Source organism: Macrosteles quadrilineatus, unplaced genomic scaffold (assembly GCF_028750875.1).
Source record: "Macrosteles quadrilineatus isolate MER2022 unplaced genomic scaffold, UCM_ALF_1.0 Scaffold_2__2_contigs__length_208266976, whole genome shotgun sequence".
Taxonomy (NCBI): domain Eukaryota; kingdom Metazoa; phylum Arthropoda; class Insecta; order Hemiptera; family Cicadellidae; genus Macrosteles; species Macrosteles quadrilineatus.
In genome coordinates, this window is record NW_026542595.1 from 161776953 (window position 1) to 161798995 (window position 22043).

At 33.0% G+C, this 22043-nt stretch overlaps 1 protein-coding gene across 1 annotated transcript in view; it reads left to right on the forward strand.

Moving 5' to 3' along the window:
• The window catches only part of LOC128986173 (uncharacterized), a 403677-nt gene that overhangs the window by 140881 nt on the left and 240753 nt on the right, over positions 1-22043 (forward strand). The window contains exon 6 of the mRNA XM_054406359.1: positions 397-1132. Within this exon, the coding sequence (XP_054262334.1) occupies positions 397-1132 (736 nt within the window). The remainder of the gene's footprint in view (positions 1-396; positions 1133-22043) is intronic.

The following is a 22043-nucleotide window of genomic DNA, read 5'->3' on the forward strand; positions in this document are numbered from 1 at the left end:
AAAAAGCAATAGCAGTACTTACGGATGTAATAATACCACAAAATCTCCCACTTTAAACTAAATTTAAGACGAAACACTAACATTTTTGATTATAACATAAACAAAATTATTGTGGATTCTTTCTCCATATTTAAATGCTTGTGAATAAGGGGTAGAATTATGTTGTATTGGTTCACATTTGTAGGTGTTTCTATTTTGTCAGTGTAAACTCTAACCAACCAATTAGAAAAACTATAAGTAAAAAAAAAATAATAAAAATCAAATGTATAATACTAAGAATTGAATTATATACGTGGTTGAGATCTCGTATAGGTTACTTGCTTATCGTTGGCTAATTACATTTAGTTAATTATTGCTAATTCATTCCCTTAAGTTAATATTCTGTTTGTTCTACAGGTTTACCTGAAGGAGTCACGGAGAAGAGACTCCAGGGCTGGCCACGACCGCTCCCCCGAGCGACGACCGGTCAACAAGGAACCCTCCCCTAACAAGTTCAGACTCCCTAGACAGTCCACCGCTATAGATGAGAGTTGCCTGCCCCCAGGCGTGTGGGGACGCCGAGGGTCACAGCCCACCGCCCTCTCTCCCGACCCTGAGGACAGTACCTCTAGGAAAGCCAGAAGAGACTCTCTCTCCCCGGACTCCGCCAGCTACTCCAGGTCTGGCAGACGAGATTCCCGATCCCACCTGTCCCCGGACAGGACAGGGGATCGTGACGTCTCCCCGGTGGGAAGGAACAGGAGAGGTAGACTTAGAAGGCAATCTACCTCAATAGCTGGGAATCGTAGAGGTTCCCATTCTCCGAGATCCCCTGACTCCTCCTCGACGTGTTCCTCTAGAGATCCCTCCCCTTCCAACAAGCCGGCCGCTCCTCCCCCCGTGTCTTACGAGAGGCCTGCGATTCGAAGACAATCCACGACCGAGGAGATCCTCATCGCTAGAGGGTTCCGCAGACAGTCTACTACCGAGGAGATGATTCGGTGTCGAAACTTCAGAAGGCAGAGTTCACAGAGTGACGACTGCTGCAGATACAGAGGAAGGAGAGACTCGAGTGCGCAGATCACTGACGGAACACTCGCTACCATGACAGTGGAGACCACCAGCACCTTCTTCGACTCCAGCACTCAAACAGGTGAGTCAATATCCATGTACGTTTTCAAAAGCTATATCGGAAAAAATGCAATTAATAATAAACTTCAACGCAATAATTCTGAAACTCTTTTCATCTGTTAATGGGTTTTAAAAACTCATAAAGCTATTCAGAGTTCGAAATACAGTATACCTTTATGAGCAGTGAAACGTAATAAAAGCTAATCCTTTTCTCTTAAGTGATACAGTGGACCATAAAATGAAGGAATTTGTTTGAGGACAAAATGAAATGCATTACACAGATTTACTTCGCCAGAGAGCCATTATCTTCTTTATTTGCTATTCGTGCTTTTAAAACACAATTCCTGTTTTCTTCTGTTCTTATGATCACAATAATTTCAGTTTATGGACTGCTAAAGTCGGATGAGCTGACGCATAATCTGAATGTACCTTATTTTTGTAAATTACAGCCTAAATAACGTGTGAACCCTGTAATATGTCTTTTATTGATTTCAGACAAACAGTTGGACATGCAATGATAAATTTAAAATCCAAACCAACTAGTTAAAATATCACAGTTATCAAATATAAACATAATATATCATAATGATAACATTACAAACCTCTCGTTAATACAGACATTTCGAATCAGATATCGAGTTTTAAAATGGCGAATATTTATGTTCAAAATGTAATAGTAGTATGTTTTCTATGGCTTTAATTGAAATGTAGAATTAAAACTATACACAAAAACGACAAAATCTAAACAAATCTTTTTGTTAAATATATATAGTTAAACTCAAAAATGTTAAATAAGACCATATGTCAAACTGCATATCAATTTAAAAGTATGGCAATTGCAAGCTACTTTAAATGTAAACCTTGAAACGATTTAACTTCTCAAGTTATCAACTGAAAACATTTTACCCCATATAAAATGCTTGTTTATTATTGCCATACATAATGTGTCTCAATGTCCTAAGAGACACCAACGGAACTACAATGCGATTTGAACTAGTAAACCTCTGGTCATTGTACATCCTGTATTCGAAAAACATTTAAAAGTATTTCAAGTTATTCCTTGGTGTTGGTTTAGTAGAAAAAATTCTTATTTAATTATTGTGGGACCAATGTTCGTCTGAAATCAATAGTAGACACATTAAGTGTTTTACCTTGTATTACCTTTATTGTATTTTAAGCTTAAATTCTACTGTTAGCACCGTTTATAAGTTATTTCCCGCCATTACTGAACTCTTAAGATACGCAAAACTCTAAAACAAGGGGAAAACGCAGCCGGAAGTGTTACTAAATGTCTGCCCAGGCATGTGCCAAACATTGACTGAGGATGGAAGAGGGGTGGGCGGGGCTTTTAAGTTGAGACAAGCTTCTGTTTGTTTTGAAAACTACGTACTATGGAGGTTAGGATAATGAGAAATTCGTCTTATAGAGGTCGCATTCGTCTTGTAGAGGTTATGTTCTAAGAATAAGTGTTGTATAGAGGTAAATCAGTCCTAGCCCATGTCACAATCAAATTCGTCTTTTGGAGGTTTTAACCTAATTACTACGTTGTATAGAGGGGTTTTTAGCATTGACTTTTATGAAAGTTTCAGGGGGATTAAAAAAATTCTTATTAAGGAATTTGTTTTACCGAGGTTCGTACTAACGAGCTAAATATTATATACGATGGCGTTGTGCTTTAGTTCGTATAGATATGTTAAAATAAAACTCCTTTAATGCTCCGCTAAGATAGATTTTGCAATTTCTTTCTACGAGATACTATGCATGTTGGTTCTTGGAACATATTCTATCATTTTTTAACTTTCATAATTATTGTTTCTATTTTTGATACATCGTAATCCATTCAGAATATCCTAAAAAGATATAAAATTGTAATATTTTTTGACAATCTTTAATATATATTGAACGAGCCCTTTACAAATTAATGAGTACTAAGACATAACAGTGCCACATTTATGTAAATAAAATAAGTCCCAGTAAAGCTCTATTGCTCCAAAACTATCCACAACTTCGACGCCTTCAATACATTCGCTTCACCATCTGATTAAAGATTAGTCAAAACTTGTCAATATGTTAAACTCGTCCAATTCAATTTCCGTTGGTGAGTTAGGACGTGGTCTATAATGTAACACAGTGCCAGGTAGGGCAGAGAGGTTCGGCGTCGTATGACAGTTCCGACGTGGTTCAGCGGAGCGTGAGGGCGAGAATTTAGAACCATTTCGATGATTAATAACATCGGTTTTCCATTACTTTATGAAATAGGTTGAAGGGAGAGCGGGCACCACTCAAAACGTCAGTTTGCGGAGAGAAATATTTTAAGAGAAACGCGGAAAATGCCTTTGCCGTCCCTTCTGAATGAGACACGAAAGTTCCTTTTTGTGTTCTTACAGTGCTAGTTTTTTAAGTATTATCGTTAGTGTAAGGGGAAGTAATATAGTTTCTGTATATCGTTTAACTTCACTGATCATATAATTAATTGAATTTAGACCATGTTTTACCGAGGTTGGCTTAAACGATCCTATGTATTACAAGGTCATTTTACGTGTTACCGTTTATTTGCCTGATAAGGTAACTGTTTTATAGTTTTTAATTGTATGAGTTAAATATTTATTGAATTTTCAAACATTATAAATGAAAGAGTTAAGGTGGTGCGTTGTAAACATACAAATGATGTAAACCATTAGTGACAAAGTTCCACATGTAACCGCATCTTTTTCACAGTCAAGAATGGTTAGAATCAAATTTCCAACCGGATGTAAGAAGTAGAATAAATCACGTGGCGTCAGGTAAAATGGATCGTCGTGCTACGTGATAAATCGACCACTGAAACGAGATGTCATCTGCATAAATACCTGGACCAACTTTTGCTTCGTTCACGGAATATCGCTTTCTATTGCTTTTTGTGTCGAGTTTATCTTACCGTTTGTCTATATAGCTGAAATGAACGAGCTAATGAAATAAAAGTATATTACCTAAAGAAAAATTGACATCAATTTTATTTTAATTCATCTGCATCTAACTGTTATTATAATATTTTAGAGCTACCAACTTATGAACTAGTGTCTTTAAACAGTATTTTTCGATACTTGTAATTTGAGTTGCGTAAAAAAACACCCAGTATAGGGTTTACATAAATTTGGCTCTGATCGTTATTTTAAGATAAATGTTCAAGGAAAACGGAGTAGACGTTTATAACTGAACACTCTTTTGAAATCCGTGTCGTCAACACGGTTTTGATCCAATCAATCTATAGTTAAGTGATTTAAACCTGTAACTGTGCACTCAGCATCCATTAACAAGTTAAAACTAAAACAGAAATAAACAATTCAACAGTTAAAAATCGATGATTGTAAAAGACTGCATTTTAGTTGTGGCGTATGGCAAACATACCACAACACGTACATTATGCTACACATTTATTAACATTAGTTTTTAGTTTAAACGTGTTACATTAAAAAAAATGTTTTTTATATACCTATCAAATTGTCCAAATTGATATTATTTAAAATACGTATACAAAGCCGTACTTTTTATAAAATAATCAAATATCATCTACAGTACTACTGAATTACAATTGTTTTAGTATGTTAAACATTAAGTAAAATAAATTATAAATAGTATAGTGTTATTTTAGATAAGAATATAAAGCATCCTACTTAATTAAAAAGATAAATAATTATCGTTGGCAATCGAAGTAATTTGTCAAAATCTGTGTCGTAGTGATAATGTACTTGTTATAAGACTCATTAGTTCTGATAGTTATGAGAAGGATACTTGTAGTCTTTAGAGCATGTATTAATTGAGAAGGTTTTGAAATTAATATTCCTTTAAGCCAAATCGTGTTATTTGTATGGAAGATTGCTAATTAAAACATCTAAATCACCTTTGAAAACATATAACAGCAGAAAATGAAAATTAATCTTAGTGCAAATAAAATATTTTAAAAGGCTATACTTTTATATGACTTGTAAATAGATATGGATCACTGGCAAATGTTGCGAATGACCTTAACAACGTGATAACTCTGATTTTTTGCTAACAGCTGTCGTCCAAGGATAAAAAATTTGAACGAACAAGTAAAAGTATGTATTTTATTCATTATTTTGCCTCCTGAACTGTTATTCAAAGTATTATCTAGGTTACGTTCCTTATACAGTAAAACAGTTCTGAATCCAGTCGCTAAAGTATGTATACGTAGACACTTGTATTTAGATAAACTTTTTTCGTTTTATAAATGTATTAATTTATAAAGTGGTTTTACAACCAAGTGGCTGTATAAACAGCAATAAACGGAGAAGATTGAAGGTTGCAAAGCATCTGTTGGAAATGGACACGTATTTGGAAAAATGAAGGACGGTTTTTTATGGCCAGAAACTGCAAAAAGGAAATGTTATGAATGCGTGGAAATAGATCTGGTTTTATTAAGAAAGTTTCAAAATCAAGAATCACTCTAAAGAACAAGTGACATAAAATCTGAATGTTGATCTTCGAAGTAGTATTAAAAACGTCCTATTAAAAACTTCCGATGACCGAAAGTATTAAGGTACTTAGCTTCAATTTTGTTAATTTTAATAATTAGAGAATTTCACTATTTTTGTTAATTTCTTCGATCTAAAGATGATTGGAGAGCCTAACCAAAATCTATTGCCATTATAAATTTGCCAGACTATGTATTTACCGTGATATGAATACAGTAAGTGAATATAGTTTTCTCGTAACTAAAAATAATTATTTTACATGATTAAAAAAGTTTTTTCTCAAATTCGAAAAAAGGTTTCTTATTTTGGTTGCTTACATTTTACTTTAAATTTGTCACACTTGCGTCTCATATTTTTTTGTAACATTTAAGAAATACATTATATAATTACTAAGCAATCAATTGATGAGAACATTTATATTAGAACGTAGGTGGCTATAATATATTAACAAGTAGTTACTTGTTATTAAATATTGTATACGCCTGTTTCAATCGGTCTTTATTAAAATACTAGCTGAACAAAGATATACAGAAATAAGGTATACGAATTAACAGTAATTACAACAGTATGTCTACTTCATAACCATAAAACGTGTGAATCCAGTTAATAATCAACGTTTTCCTTAGTCTTCCACTTCAAGTTAAATAGAATGCTACAAATTGTAAATACACATACGTATACAATATTTCAAATTGAACTTACAACCATAGTTGTCAATCATTGAACGTGTATTTCTGATTTTTTAAACTAGTTATTATAACACTTTCTGGTTAATATTAAATTAAAGACAATAGCTTTGTTTTTCTAATGATGTTCAAGTCTTACTGGACAGAATCAATTAGTTATTTAGTTTATTAAAACTCTTAACATACATCTTCCACTATATTGCAATGTTGTTTATCCAACTTGAATTGCTTAAATTATTTTTTTTATTCAATCACATTATCCATTAAAATCTTTGTAGTTTTGGGCTGAAACAGATTTTTAAAACGAAAAAAGCTCTCTGGCTATTGTTTGTTTTTTTACTCAAGCGGTCGAAAGAGCTTTTTTATCCTGCATCCATTAAGAAGTGTTTGCTAAACCTTCCAAGAGGATTATAAAGGACAATGTAGGCTGCTATAATAAACAAACGTGCTATCGAAGTGTGTGAAGATACGCTTACAATACTAGATAAAATGATTTTTTCAGGTGTCATATTTTTTATTTAATATCTTTTTGTCAATTTATTTGTTTTTTTCAAAATTGAAATGTCTTAAATAGTACTTATGTTGTATACAATTTTCTATTACAAAACAATTATCAATACCTCTATAATGTAATTAAATATTACTTTGATAGTGCATAATTCACTATTTATGTTGATAGTACGGAGTATGTTTTATCTATGATAGTTATGTAAATGATTTACTAATTTCCCATCTGTAAAATACACTGTGGTGCTACCTGTGAGCCTGCATAAACACCGAGAGACGCGATACAACGTTCTGTACCGTCTTGTAGCTTACCTAGTTGTCAATGAAAATGGCAGACAGCAGCACAGGCTTGTATTTAAAATAACCAAAAACAAAAAATCACTTTTATTATTGTTTTATGATTGAAATACTAAGTTTAACTAGCGGGGTTTGTCACCCCTACTCACCCCTATTCTTATTTTGATTATGTGTGAGTAGGCTGTTTACTCTTTAGGTCAGAACTAAAATCGATAAGACTTATTTAAATGTAATAGATTTTGCAAAAGTTCAGTTAGTAAAAAGGTTATGCAATGTTCAGGTAGAACGAAAAATAGATAAACTAAATGTTATGAGTAATGCAATAAAAATATTTGCTAAAGGTAACATTTTATTAAACAATATTATTTTCAGCAAAAGACCTTATATAAATGCACTTTGCTTATATTTGTATTACAATATAGTACATTTGACTGATATTCAAATATCCCAGTCAAATATAACATTACCAACATAGAGCCGGCAAGTTTCTAAAAACTCTTCTCATTTTGCGATGTAGTTTACTATAAAAAGACAGTTCTCAATAGAAATATAGTGTACTAATTTTTTGTTGCAATAACCAAACAGCAAATTATAATTTATATCAGTCATGTAAAATGTATCAATTCTTACTAAAAACACAAAAAAATATTCTGGGGATAAGTTAAATCTAACCAATTAACACGAAATGATTGGATATCATACGTTATGAATGTAAAACTAGAAACTCAGTTTCTATACAATTTAATTGATTGGAATTGTTTAATTTATTTACGGAGTTAGTCTACAGTATAACTTACATTTCTAAAAACAAAGAATTTGTACCTCTATTAAAACTTTAGTTAGTAACTTAATATTTGTCTTGTTTTCCAATGCGATTTGCATTTTCATTTTGCGGAATGATTAAATAAAACTAGATTTATGTGAGAATAAATATCTCCTCCCTTCATACTTCGCTTTTTCACCTGCAATGACATCAATAATTACAGCTAGGAATTACAGTAGCTGTTGAGACACTAGCTTTTGGTTGATTGTATGATTATTGACTATTCGTTATTGGTTGTTTTTAAATGTTTCCTTTTTATTTTTCCTTTTTATAAAAAAGGATTTCTTAGCGCTTTAATATATAATATTTCATTTAATTTACACTCTTTTGGAAACCATGACGTAAATTTTAAATGTCGTACATCATAGGTGGCATATTTATATTCATAGTTTTGACAAGAATTACAAATTTGTATTGTTATTTAATATTTTGTGTCACAAATATAAAATTATAACACAACTCTAAGTGTAACAGTCGAGAGAAACACCAACGAATCCAAAGAACCAAATTCGTCAAACTTTCAGTGCCACAAAAAGGCTCACTTAAGTGAAAACCTCGTTTTTCACTGTGAAGGAGGAAATGGGTGCCTAAGTGAAACTGAATGTGGGTTAAAAGATTTATGGAGCTGTTGTTCACTTGCCTCCGTGTTCTTAACATTTTTGGGACTTTTATGAATTGATTTTTTCTAATTTGGAAATCGTCATTTCTTAATTAAAGTGTCTGGAATTTACTATCTGGGATTCAAATATTTTACTCTGTAAAAAATACGATTCTATACTTTTACCATGGCTATACTTATTGATGTTTTCTTGCTCAAACACTCTCTTTTCAATTATACCTATGTATTTGGGATTTAATTTATTATTTTTTAAATTTAGACAGTGTCTGTAATTGCATGTTGTTTATCGCGTACGCTTTTGTTTAGTCCGGCAATGTCTTGCCCAGCGTACAATGATTTTAATCCTTTATAATCAATGCAAGTTTTGTAATAATCTTTTACGCAACGATTGCGTAAAGATAGTGTTAACGACACGAGTAGAATATTTAAGGTACGAGCCCTGGCGATTGCCTTAAAATATTCTATGAGTGTCAATAACACTATTTACGCGAGTTGCGTACACTATTTTACCTATTAAAGTGTTTTCATTACTAAAAATCACACCTCATAACTTCTAAGAGAGGTTATGTTTTCCTTTATAACCTCCCATTGCCACTGACAGTGATGGTACAATACATTGTACTAAACACTAATTGCACCACTCAATAATTAAATTTGCCTGAACAGCTGATTAGTTGAAGTTAGAATCATTAAAATTTAACTTCTTCTATCCGTTACTCTTGTTGTTATAAGTAAAACTATGCTGTTATGACAGTAAAAATTACTGTTAATGGAAACTTATCAATTATAAGAACTGAACTGAAACGGCTACTGTAAAAACGGCCGTAGGTAAACGTCTAATTAGTGAGTTTTTATGTGTTTTGTTAAAACATTTTTACTAACTACCTATTGATAAAATGCTGCTACCTTGCATAATTTTTTTTTTTATTTATCATTTTTAGACATGGATTGTGCGTTCAGAAATAATATACTAGGAAATATAAATGAATAATGTTGATAACACCATAGACTGTGTTTTTTTTGTTTGAATCTGTAAGACGTGTACAATATATTTACTAAACTCCATTAAATTATAATAATTTTGTATTTACATTCTGTAATTCATCCCAATTTTGAAGGTTTTTGTTTAGTTGTACTCATAATCTGTTTTATAAATTCAGTAACGTAGGTACTTTGTTTAACGTAATATAAAAAGCTGACCAAAAAGTAAATAAATTGACTTTTGAACATAAAATTGTACTTGCGATACTTTTGAATAATATGAATGAAACACACTATTCACAGATGTAAAGGTCTGAGAGGCTAGACGCGTGTTAATCCATTAACAGATCCATCACGACACATTTACAAATGACTTGGAGACGACTGGAGAATTTTAGTCATAATATCTCATGTTAAAATTCGTGTCTATAGGTTAATTTAATTCGATTCATAAGAGGTGTTCAGACTCAGATACCATCTGTCATTGGGCTATGATAATAATGCCATCTAACAAATAGGTTGACGTTGAAAGTAACAAGACTAGGGTTTGGATGTTCTCTTATAAAACGTAAAAAATGCCATTGTAGTAGTAAATGCAAGAATATAAATAAATATAAGAAAAAAATATTTATATAAGGAAATAAATGAATAGTTTAATACCTACTTCAAGAAGAGGATAAAGGAAAAGAGAGAAACTTAGTACCGCGGCACTATAAGGATTTTAATACAAAATAATATCTTATATAGATTTTTGTTTAATAGAAAACTTAAAATTATTTCACTAAACTAAATCTGGTTCGCAACATTTTTGCTAGATTACATACTTATTTGGGTGTTTTCCATAAAAAATTATTTAAGTAAATAAACTACGTGAAATATTATGTAAGAAATAATATTTAAAACTGAAGTAAGTAAAATCCAACTATTTTAAGTTTCCTTGTGAATGTAATTATAACAACACTATTTTAATTCTAAGTATAGACACTTTTTATTTATTACTTATTTGTTTGAAATAAAAAAGTATGTTCATCAAAATAAGTGTATATTGTTAGGCTCATTGAGTTTCCCTTTTAACTAGAAAAAAAATTACTGTACATAACTTCACTCATGCAGCCCATGCAGGTTTGTTCCGTGAAAATACTATCACGGATGACGAAAAACAATATGTTATTGGTTGACATCAGATGATTTAAAAGTAAGATATACATTATAGTACAAACATGTAGGGAACATTTTAATGTCTTACAGTTACGAATGCAGTTAAAAAATAAGTTTCACAACTGTCTGATATTCGATTTTTTTAGTTATTCTAAAAATGAGAATGACACAGGTCACATAAGTTTTAAATACGATAGAAAACCGATAAAGATTTTTTTTTTATAATGATTAAGTTTATAATTATTATATCATTATATCTAACTGTAAGTTTGATTTTTAAACATCATAGATGTGATGAAACTTTAACAGCAACCCTGGTCAATAGGAGAGTCAAGTTATCTTCTATCGTTCAGTTCAAACCTTAAGTTAACCATTCCAAGCCTTAAAACGCACGTATAGTATAAATTACATATTTACGTACGATTCAATCATCAACCACGTCACCTGTGTCCACACACCTTCAGCTGGTGTTGGTAGTTGTACACTCTGGAGAGATCAAACGGGTTGAACTCAGAGTTCTGAGGGGTTTCCACAGTAAATTCCCTCTTCGGTCCGGGTATCCCTCCTGGCGAGTCCTCTGTCACTATTTCCTGCAGGACATTCGTACACCAGGTGTTCCAATTGTTGCATCCTTCAGCGGTCAAAGTGTAGTTGTGAAGGATCAAACCACACTCCAATCCTTCACGCAGGAGTTCTGTAAACTTCTCCACAGCTTTGCGAGCAGCCATGAAGTCGTGTCCGTTGTATATTGACTCGACCGGAAGACGGATCCTTAGCGTAGGAACTCCTCCGTAGTCCAGCTTGCAGTCGTACCCCAGCTCAACGAAGACGAACCCGTAGGCGCCGATGATGAAGTTGTAGCCGGGTACTTTACTACCGAGGGACGCGCAGGATTTGGAACTGTAACAATGTGTCTCCTTATCGAGGTCGATGTCGACGACGATTCTATCCACAGGGACAAACGGGAAGCAAAATACACTCGCGTTGGACAAATACACACCTGAACTCTGTTCACAGTTGGAATGAATAATTTGTGTAACCGATAACGTGGCGAGACCCACTATAATTAAGTTTACTGCTATAGTCACTGATATTTTATAACGGCCAATAAAGTCCAAAAACACTCTTTTTAGAACGTCATTAAAATTCAAAGGTCTCCCTGTATTTCTGTAGAAGTTGCAGTTGAAGCCTTGTCGTGTAATGTTCGGAATCTCCCTGGTTTCTTCTGTTATTTGTGAAGCACTCATGTTAGCTCTGTATCATAAACACACTTCACTGCACACAAATCACTACGATAGAGGACTAGAGACTACATTCGTAGTTTGCTACACGAATGTTGAAGAAGGACTGACTGTTAACCTATTCAATTGGATAATAATGCTGCCGAGCTAGTGGTGACATCTCTAACTACCGATGCCTAATTGATTACAAACTAGATCAGGACTTTGTGATTTCCTTATCCTATCAGGTATGAAGTGTATAGCATTATAAATCGTGTGCTTCAATAAACTGTACATCCGATTACCGTGAGTGTTTGCAGGATTGTTCTGTATATTCCTGAGAAATCTTCTCTCTTATAACTGATCTTAAAATCCTGTAAGAGAATAAACGGAAATATAATGTTATTGAGTTTGTTCATTTACTTTCTTACTAGAAACCATTTGGCGCAGTGTACATAATGTAAGACCAGCAACGTGCGACACTTTGTGACTTATAAATCCGTGATATTGATAAGGGTGAAAACGATTATGAACGATTATCTTATCCCTATATAGTTTGCATTGCGAGCCCTATTATTTTCATAGCGTGCGCGACCTCTTCGAGGTATCTTAGACAAATTACAAATACTAATAAAAAACACAAAATCGAACATTTTCTTCTTGACATTTAATACAATTAACATTACAATATTTTACTTGAATTCCTAAAAAATCAATAAAACATACGATGAAAACACAGAATCCTCTCACAACACAATATCTAACGTAAGTCATTTTCTTCTTTACATTTTATACAATTAACATTACGATATTTTACTTGAATTCACTGAAACATCACTAACTACAGATAACCCCATGTAAAAAAAAATAATAACTTATTTTGTTTAAATCCAATTATTGTACTTGGCCATCATTATGGTTTTGATGTAAGAAAATGTACTCTTAAAAAATGTCAGGTGATTGACAACAGAATTCAGCAGAAACTATGAAATTTTAGGACGAAGTGCTTTCACGGGATATGATCCATACTCGCAAAAGGCACATCTAGAGATTTAAATTGATATTTAATGGCAATAAAAATTAATATTTAGGGTTCGATTTGCTACATGCATAAATCCAAAAAGTTAATTTAATAATATAAATTTATGACGTTGCATTCTTTTACTTAAAATAACTAAAACCTTATTCAGTTTGTTGCAATTATGTTGGTCTATATTTCACGTAAAAATGTACTGTATATTGTTTCGTTGGTAGTAAATGAATATACAATACCAAAATAAGAGCATTCCTAATTTAAACAGTTGACTTTTGTGTCGTTATAAACATTAAATCATAATTAGTTAAAACATATCAATCAACTATTAGATATTTGATTGGCAAAATAACTTATTGGCTTCATGACCTATTGACTACTCATTGACTTATTGGCAAAATGAAGTATTGGATACTCAGAAATCACACTTAGTGATTCTTGGACCATAAATATCACCTTGGAACGTTTCCAACAGTTTCAGACTTCTGGATGAATTTATCACGGGACTTATTGATAAAGATTTGTGTCCCCAATCAGCATAATAAATCATTTATATTTTTTTATCAAATATTCCATTTTTATTTTAGTTATTGTAGTATGGTAGGGGATTAGGTGTAGTGTTTGCAAACAATGCTAGTTATGTTAAAATGGTAATTTAATAATTATTCTTATTAACTTCATTTGGAATGTATAAGTATAGGCTATGATAATTTAAAATGTAAAAAATTACTGTTGAGACTATTTAGGTTTAAAATATTAGTTTTACGATGTCCAGCACATTTATGCAATTAATTGATTTGTATTACAGTATAATTACTTTTATACTATCCTAAATATTTATCATCTATCAACGGAAACTTTTAAAATTACACTACGTGGAGTTTAGTAAATATACAAAATGTCTACAGTGAAAAGAATATATTTAAAAATTATGTGCAATATTATTTTAGTATTATACTAAGTTTACTGTAGACTAGCGCTTTCTGTCGGCAACCAGGTGAACCCAGATTATCGACTTGCACGACACTGGATCTCCCCGTGTTGAACGCTAGAACTATTTCGAATCCGCGAATTTAATTTCCTCTCACTGTTGCACACAGATTTCCTTCCTTTCCTTTTACTTCAAACTTAATTAGCATTACGAAAGGGTTGTTAGATATTAGGTAACATCCCTGGAAGGTATATTTTCTTAAATGAAATATAGGCCAACAATACAAATTTAATTGCAATTTGGAGTTTACAACAAAGTATTTTTATATTTAAAATGACAAAAGTGAAAATCATGTAGCCTATTATGCGACATTTTCAGAACTCGGAAACAATTTATCGTTCTACAGTTTGTGGTCTATGAAGCCAGAATAGTTCGAAATATGTTGTTTCCTATGTTTAAATACAAAATGAACTTACGTGTAAGCCTCCATTTATTCGAAGGAGTGAGAACCAGCAGAATCGAACTAAGGGAACGGGGTTTGTGAGGTAGGAATTGGATGTTCATTTTTTGGGCCCCAAAACAATTTTTATAATTTATTTCTAAACTATTTAGTAGATCTATATAAAAATACTATTGATTTGGTGTATTAAAGCGTTGAACCTAAAATGGAAATAAAAATTTGTAAAATAAAAATGTCTATGTTACCTATATGGAGAAAACATAAAATGTTTTAGATTGCTATTGAACATTTAAATGATAACACTCTTATTGCTTACTCTGTATCAGCAAACCTAGGTGCTCATTGACGTGTTAAGGAAATATTTGAGTGAAAATCTATTCAGGCGAATAAAAATATTCTTATTCTGAAGGTTTGCTGCGACAGGGTGTTATTTTATCCCAGTAAATCTGGATGTTTATGACAAACTGGCCCACATTCATCCTACTCCATCCAAGGTAGGGATTCGAAATATGGTATATTATAAAAATATTTCAAACAAAATCTAAATTAAATTTTCTCGATTAACCGATATCTGAGCGATTCAGAAATTTTCCGCATCCGATACTGTAATCCGGCTGAGCGAAGCTACTGTCTTGCTAATAGTTAACAAGACGAATACATCATTGATACAGTTAGCCCCAAGTACATTAACATTGCTGAGGCGACAAGTTTGCACTGCATAAATCGATCGTTAACGTGGTTAATGATGCTATTAGAACAGTTTAAACTGCGCCTCTTGCTCATCTGATGATCACAGGACTTTGGTACATGTCTAGTGGTGGATCAGTTTGAACCTAAAACTGTTTAAACTGAACATTTTAAGACGTTTTATGTTGATCAATGCTGAAAGACAATGTTCTTCTTTGTAATAGAGTAAAAAAATACCATACAGATTTGATATGCATACAGTAATAATATATAAAGCAACCATAAAAAAAATTAAAATTGCATAAATACTTGTTATATGGCATTTTATGTTTGTAATTAGCCCAAGGATCAAGTCCACAAAATGTTTCCAGACAATTTGGAAACAAGCTGTATAATGTTGAGCTTAATACCATGAAAAAATCTTAAAACTACTAATTCTAAAAATGAAAAAAACATGTTAACATAAAATAAATTTGCTCAAAGTAAGCACAAATCAATTTGTTTTAGCCGTAAATTTAAATGATTTGATTGGGAAGTGTTAGGGCTACAAGGTCCTACCCAAACGCGGGTTCAACATATATAATTATAAGTTGTACGTCTGCAACTCTAGCCACCAGAGGTAATTTAGGATGTTAAAAATTCTCAGTACACGCACATGCGTTGATTAAATATTTACATTTGCTACTTGCTTTTGAGGGCGTTGAAACATATCTAGATAATAAAATCGAACTTACAAAAAGTAAATATCATTTTCTCTGGTTAAAATCTGACAAAAACATATAGATTTTTTACTTAAGTAAATAACTAGTCATATTATTATCACTTAGTAACATCCATGGTATACTGGTTGTGAACGAAATTAGTATTATGCTGATTGAGGGCAAATAAATAGATTCCAACACTATAAATTAGACCCTTTTTATTTAGATTAGATTCCAACCCTCTTCGAAAAGATAGATTAGGTTTGAACAAAAAAAGTGTTATGCAAAGAATATGAGCTACACTTTAAAACGATGATTTTGACATGTTTCAAAGATTTTTAGATAACACGAACTATTTTTGAAAACTGATTAATCACTCGGTCAAGCTAAACTGTAATTTGCACTTGTTAAGTTTATGTGTTTCACAATCTTGTACTTGTTGATAAGGAAATAAACAATGTTTTCATGGTCCAATCACTCACTAGGCCATGCGTGCAAAAGCCTCATTTATTATGTGTTATCGTCACCAAACATTGAACCAGGTTGTCGGGCAATGTTGCTTGATTATACTTGATGCATTTAAATATAACCTTTTAAACTTTAGAGGTATTGCTCAAAAAATATGTCAAGACGAGAGTTATGAAAAAATTACCATACGTCCAAGTAGAAATTAATGTGACAAGAATTTTTAAACGTTAATATTTTAAGAGCAAAATAATTTTTTGTTTCATACCGACGTTTACAGACGTACACGAATTTGTACTTTTCGCGTCTTCGAGCACAATAACTAAATAATATTTCAAAAATCGGTTTGCCGAATTGTACATTTGATTTATGATCAAATGTATCATACCGTTAGACGATGACTAATAAATATAAATATATTTTCATTAGTCATCGTTTTGCTAAGACTCCGCTGTCTAGCTGTTGTCTACAAGGAAGTAGGTAAAAGAACTCTTCACCTTACTAGGTTCGTTGTACAGGTAAACTATCCTACTATTTTAGACTATAATAATTTTTCTGCGTTATTTTTTTTTTTTTTTAAATGAAAGATCCTTTAGCTTACTACAAATTGTCCTATCAGTTCAAATAGGTTTATTGACACAAATCTTTGGATTATTTACATCAGCGACTCATCGGTGGCTCAATTTGTCAACTTTAACATAGCGATGGAATATCTCGTTCTATTACTAGGAAAAGCTTAATACTTTTGATAGGCCTATCTTGGGGAAAACATTACAGCGTCCTTAAACAAGAATCTACCTTCTTAAACCTGTTGGTAAGTTCAAGACAACACTAATATCCATGTCAACACACATTATAAAAGTCAAATAACGTGACTATTGTGCGTCATTTCATTACTCTATGCACTAACACAGTGTTAGAACTCCACGATAAATCTCTAATCGGCCTAATGCTGTCATAGACCAGATTGATTTTAAAACACGGATGGTTAAAATTATTTGGAGATTAAATTTAAGATGATCCGTGTTTGAAATACGAAACTTGGAAAAATATCCCTAGGCAGTTTTGGGGTTATATCAAAGCCGTACGTGAGGCAGAGGGTGACCTAACGAGGGGATGTTATTTCCAGTTAATATTGTATTGGGACTCAGGGCCGATATCTGGTTTCCTCAACTAGCTTCCCTGAATAAACCATTAGACCCACTAAAGGGTCTTATTGACAGTTAAATATAGATTGACTTCTTCATTTAACCAAGGTATTTTTACCCCCTTTCCCTATTTTTACAATCCATAGTTAGGTTTTATTTTGGTATTCAGTTGAGTGATGTAATTTGGCTTTAAGACACGAAAGGCGGATTTTTAAATAACTTTTATTTTAAATGCCATCTCGTGTTTTGTGCATTACGGTTGAAACTTACAATTATTCTTTGTAAACATGTAACTGTTTTGTCCAGATAAATTTTAGAATTTAAATTTTTTATATTATTATATGAATGAACAAACTACATATCCCTTAAAATATAGTGTTGGTCTGTTATAAACAGCTCTAATAGCTTATTTATAAAAACGTATTAGTTATTATTTTATTTATAAGCCTGATTATTTAGAAATAACTATTTTATACCAATCGAATATTTTTTAACAAAAGAAGAAAATATAAAATCTCAATAATAAAAAAGATTATTCAAATCCTGAATATATAAAAAAAATAATGTTAGTTAGTTAGTTAGTGAATATTTGTCAAAGATTCAAACAAAAAAGTAATTCAAATAGAAATCAACAAACTCCACGAAACCCTATAGTGTCTTTCATTTGTTTTTAATGCCATTATTTTTGAATTTTTTCACAATGTTCTCACTGATGTTTGCGGTATGGGACATTAAAATTCAATTAACAGTTATGGCAGTTAACCTTTGAACCTTTCAACATTACAAAAACTGAGGAATTAGTATACGTAATCATGTAGCATTGTCATTAAAATCTACAACATTTACTGTCCCCGATTGCCGGAATCTTCTTCCACCTAAAGTTAACTCTCCCAACATAGAGTAATCACTGAGATCATGGGTTTTGTTTAGTTGTAACCTCAGCAAGTCGACAATTGAAGTTATCGACGTCAGTGTGTGAAGCGATCTCGCAAATGTTTAATGAACCCATTAGGTCGATCGGCACGCAGACTATGTCGAGTCGATACACCTATATCGCATAATGTATAGCCAGCAATGGCTTTTCAGTGGAATATATCTCATGATACAGAGTCGTCAAACCAACAGCTTGTCAGTAGAACATAGATTGCATGATACATAGTTGGATTTTGGTTAACAGTAAGAACACAGATCACACAAAATACATAGTCAGCAATGGCTTGTCAGTAGAACATAGATTGCATGATACATAGTTGGATTTTGGTTAACAGTAAGAACACAGATCACACAAAATACAGAGTCAGCAATGGCTTGTCAGTAGAACATAGTTCGCAACATAGTCGGCATTGGTTTGACAGTTAGAGCACTGAACACAAAATACATAGTCAGCAATGGCTTGTCAGTAGAACATAGATCGCATGATACATAGTCGGCATTGGTTTGACAGTTAGAGCACTGAACACAAAATACAAAGTCAGCAATGGCTTGTCAGTAGAACATAGTTCGCAACATAGTCGGCATTGGTTTGACAGTTAGAGCACTGAACACAAAATACATAGTCAGCAATGGCTTGTCAGTAGAACATAGATCGCATGATACATAGTCGGCATTGGTTTGACAGTTAGAGCACTGAACACAAAATACATAGTCAGCAATGGCTTGTCAGTAGAACATAGATCGCATGATACATAGTCGGCATTGGTTTGACAGTTAGAGCACTGAACACAAAATACATAGTCAGCAATGGCTTGTCAGTAGAACATAGATCGCAACATAGTCGGCATTGGTTTGACAGTTAGAGCACTGAACACAAAATACATAGTCAGCAATGGCTTGTCAGTAGAACATAGTTCGCAACATAGTCGGCATTGGTTTGACAGTTAGAGCACTGAACACAAAATACATAGTCAGCAATGGCTTGTCAGTAGAACATAGATAGCAAGGTACATAGTCGGCATTGGTTTAGCAGTTAGAACACACAATACACACAGATTACACAAAATACAAAGTCAGAAATGGTTTGTCAGTATGGTTTTTCTTTGGAACATTTAGCTCTGCTGAAAAACCATTGCTGACAATTATAACATGATGCATGGACAGCAATGGTCTGTTGTTTTTATCAAACGTTTGTTAATAAAAATATGTAAATATAATCTATATCTTAATGAATAACAATGGTTTCGATTCGTCAGAATAACATTTTGCATGCTAGGCAGTATCATGTCGACGTAGCCAACTGTATATCACATTATGCATAGTCAGTCATTGCCTGTCGATGCAGCCTAATGTATATCACATTATGGGTGGTTAACAATGAATGGAGATGAAGCATTGGGATATCACATTATGCATAGTCAGCAATAGCCTGTCAATGAAACCTAATGTATCCTATCACATTATGCGTAGTCAGCAATAGCCTGTCGCTGGTATGCCTTGCTCGCTGGTCGATGCAGCCTCATGTATATCACATTATGCGTGGTTAGCAATATATGGCAATGAAGTGACTGTATATCACTTTATGCGTAGTCAGCAATAGCCTGTCGCTTGTATTCCTTCCTAAAATATATCACATTATGCGTGGTTAACAACGTACGACGATGAATCATCGGGATATCACATTATGCATAGTCAGCCTGTCGATGCAGCCTAATGTATATCACATTATGCATAGTCAGCCATTGCCTGTCGATGCAGTCTAATGTATATCACATTATGTGTGGTTAACAATGTGCGGAGATGAAGCATTGGGATATCATATTATGCATAGTCAGCCATTACCTGTCAATGAAAGCTAATGTAGCCTATCACATTATGTGAAGTCGTCGCTGGTATTCCTTGCTCGCTGGTCGATGCAGCCTCATGTATATCACATTATGCGTGGTTAACAACGTACGACGATGAAGCATCGGGATATCACATTATGCATAGTCAGCCATTGCCTGTCGATACAGCCTAATGTATATCACATTATGTGTGGTTAACAATGTACGGAGATGAAGCATTGGGATATCACATTATGCATAGTCAGCAATTGACTGTCAATGAAAGCTAATGTAGCCTATCACATTATGTGTAGTCGTCGCTGGTATTCCTTGCTCGCTGGTCGATGCAGCCTCATGTATATCACATTATGCGTGGTTAGCAATCTATGGCAATGAAGCAACTGCATCACGTTATGCATAGTCGGCGATTGCCTGTCAATAGAATGCTACCAATGCAATTCATTTTGTGATTAATTTTACATTACAAATTTTCAACCGCGCTACTTAAAGGTCAAGAAATTACAACTGTTCATTGTTCGATAGTACAGTTACGTATAGTTTATATGGTTCTAACGTCGTTTCCACTCCAACATCAATGCGACCACCGATGCGATTTCTCGCCAGTAATTTAGCATTTTACCAACGCACAACTTCCTAATGACTTTAGACCTATTTGATTCAACGGTCCATCGACTTTGGTCGGTTTTCGGTTGAATATTCATGCATGAACTGTTGATTAGTCCGTATTCAACAAGTAGACGAAGTCTATTGATCAAAGCGGTCGAGCGTAGCGCTGCTGTCGCGGAGAATTGGCAACACTGTTTCTTGGCGATGTAAACAATGTAGTTGGCTCGCCTGTGTATCTAGTCATTGGTTTAAACGCAATTATTGGGGATATTGCCAATTTAGTTTTCCAGTTTTTGATACCATTGTTCGCCATTACTTTAATTTTGAGGTTGCTTTAGGCTTCAAATCGAGTGCAGTTGTATTATGATAACAAATATTTTGGTGGTACCGTAGTAGACTCACAAATACAAAGTAATTATAGACTTCTATATGGTTAGTTAATACAATGAGAGTTTTATCTATAGCATTCATTTTTCAGCCGTCTTACTTAACAGATTTTTACGACTGTAAATTTAAAGCTTATGACCTAGCGACTAGTGAAGGGCCGAATGGTGGGGATAATCTCAGCTTCAGTGGACTCACCTGAATTGTTGGGAAGAATCGACCTTCGAGCGTTGAAATCGACAAGATCAAAACAACTGTTTGAGAGGAGATATTGCTCTACACAATATGCGTACCACAGCACTATGCCACGTCTCCATCGCCTTGGAAACTGTCTTCCAGAACACCTGGACTTCTTCTCCATGTCCGATGAAGTCTTTAGAAATGGGCTGAAGAGTTTCTTCGCTTAGCTGCTGTTGATCATTATACTGTTACCTTCTTTTTTGTTTCTGTAGTTGTTGTTTACTGTTACTTGTTTTTTTGATTTTTTATTTTGTTAGCTAATTACCAAATTTGTTGTTCCCCATGTTGATTGTTAATTATTGTTATTATTTATTGTATTTATTGTTATTTATTGTTTTTTATTGTTATTTATTGTTATTCATTGCTATTCATTGTTATTTTTTGTTATCTTATTGTTATATATATTGATATATTTTGATACATTCTTATTTATTAGGGTTCTTTAGTCAGGTCATCTTGATGTGATGTATGAATTGTTCTATGTAAGTTGAATGAAACTTCTTGCCATGATTGTATGTATGAAAATGGAGTTTTCCGTCTGTAAATAAATAAATAAATAAATAAATAAATGGTAACTAAAAAGGTAAATTTGTTTAGGTCTTCACCCTTTTGCTTTTTTAATGATTTCTAGAGTTTGATTACAAAGATTGAGTTTATTGACCTAACAACACTAAGACAAACATAATATTTGAAAGTTCAAAGGGTATTTGCATTATTCGATTTGCCTCAAAT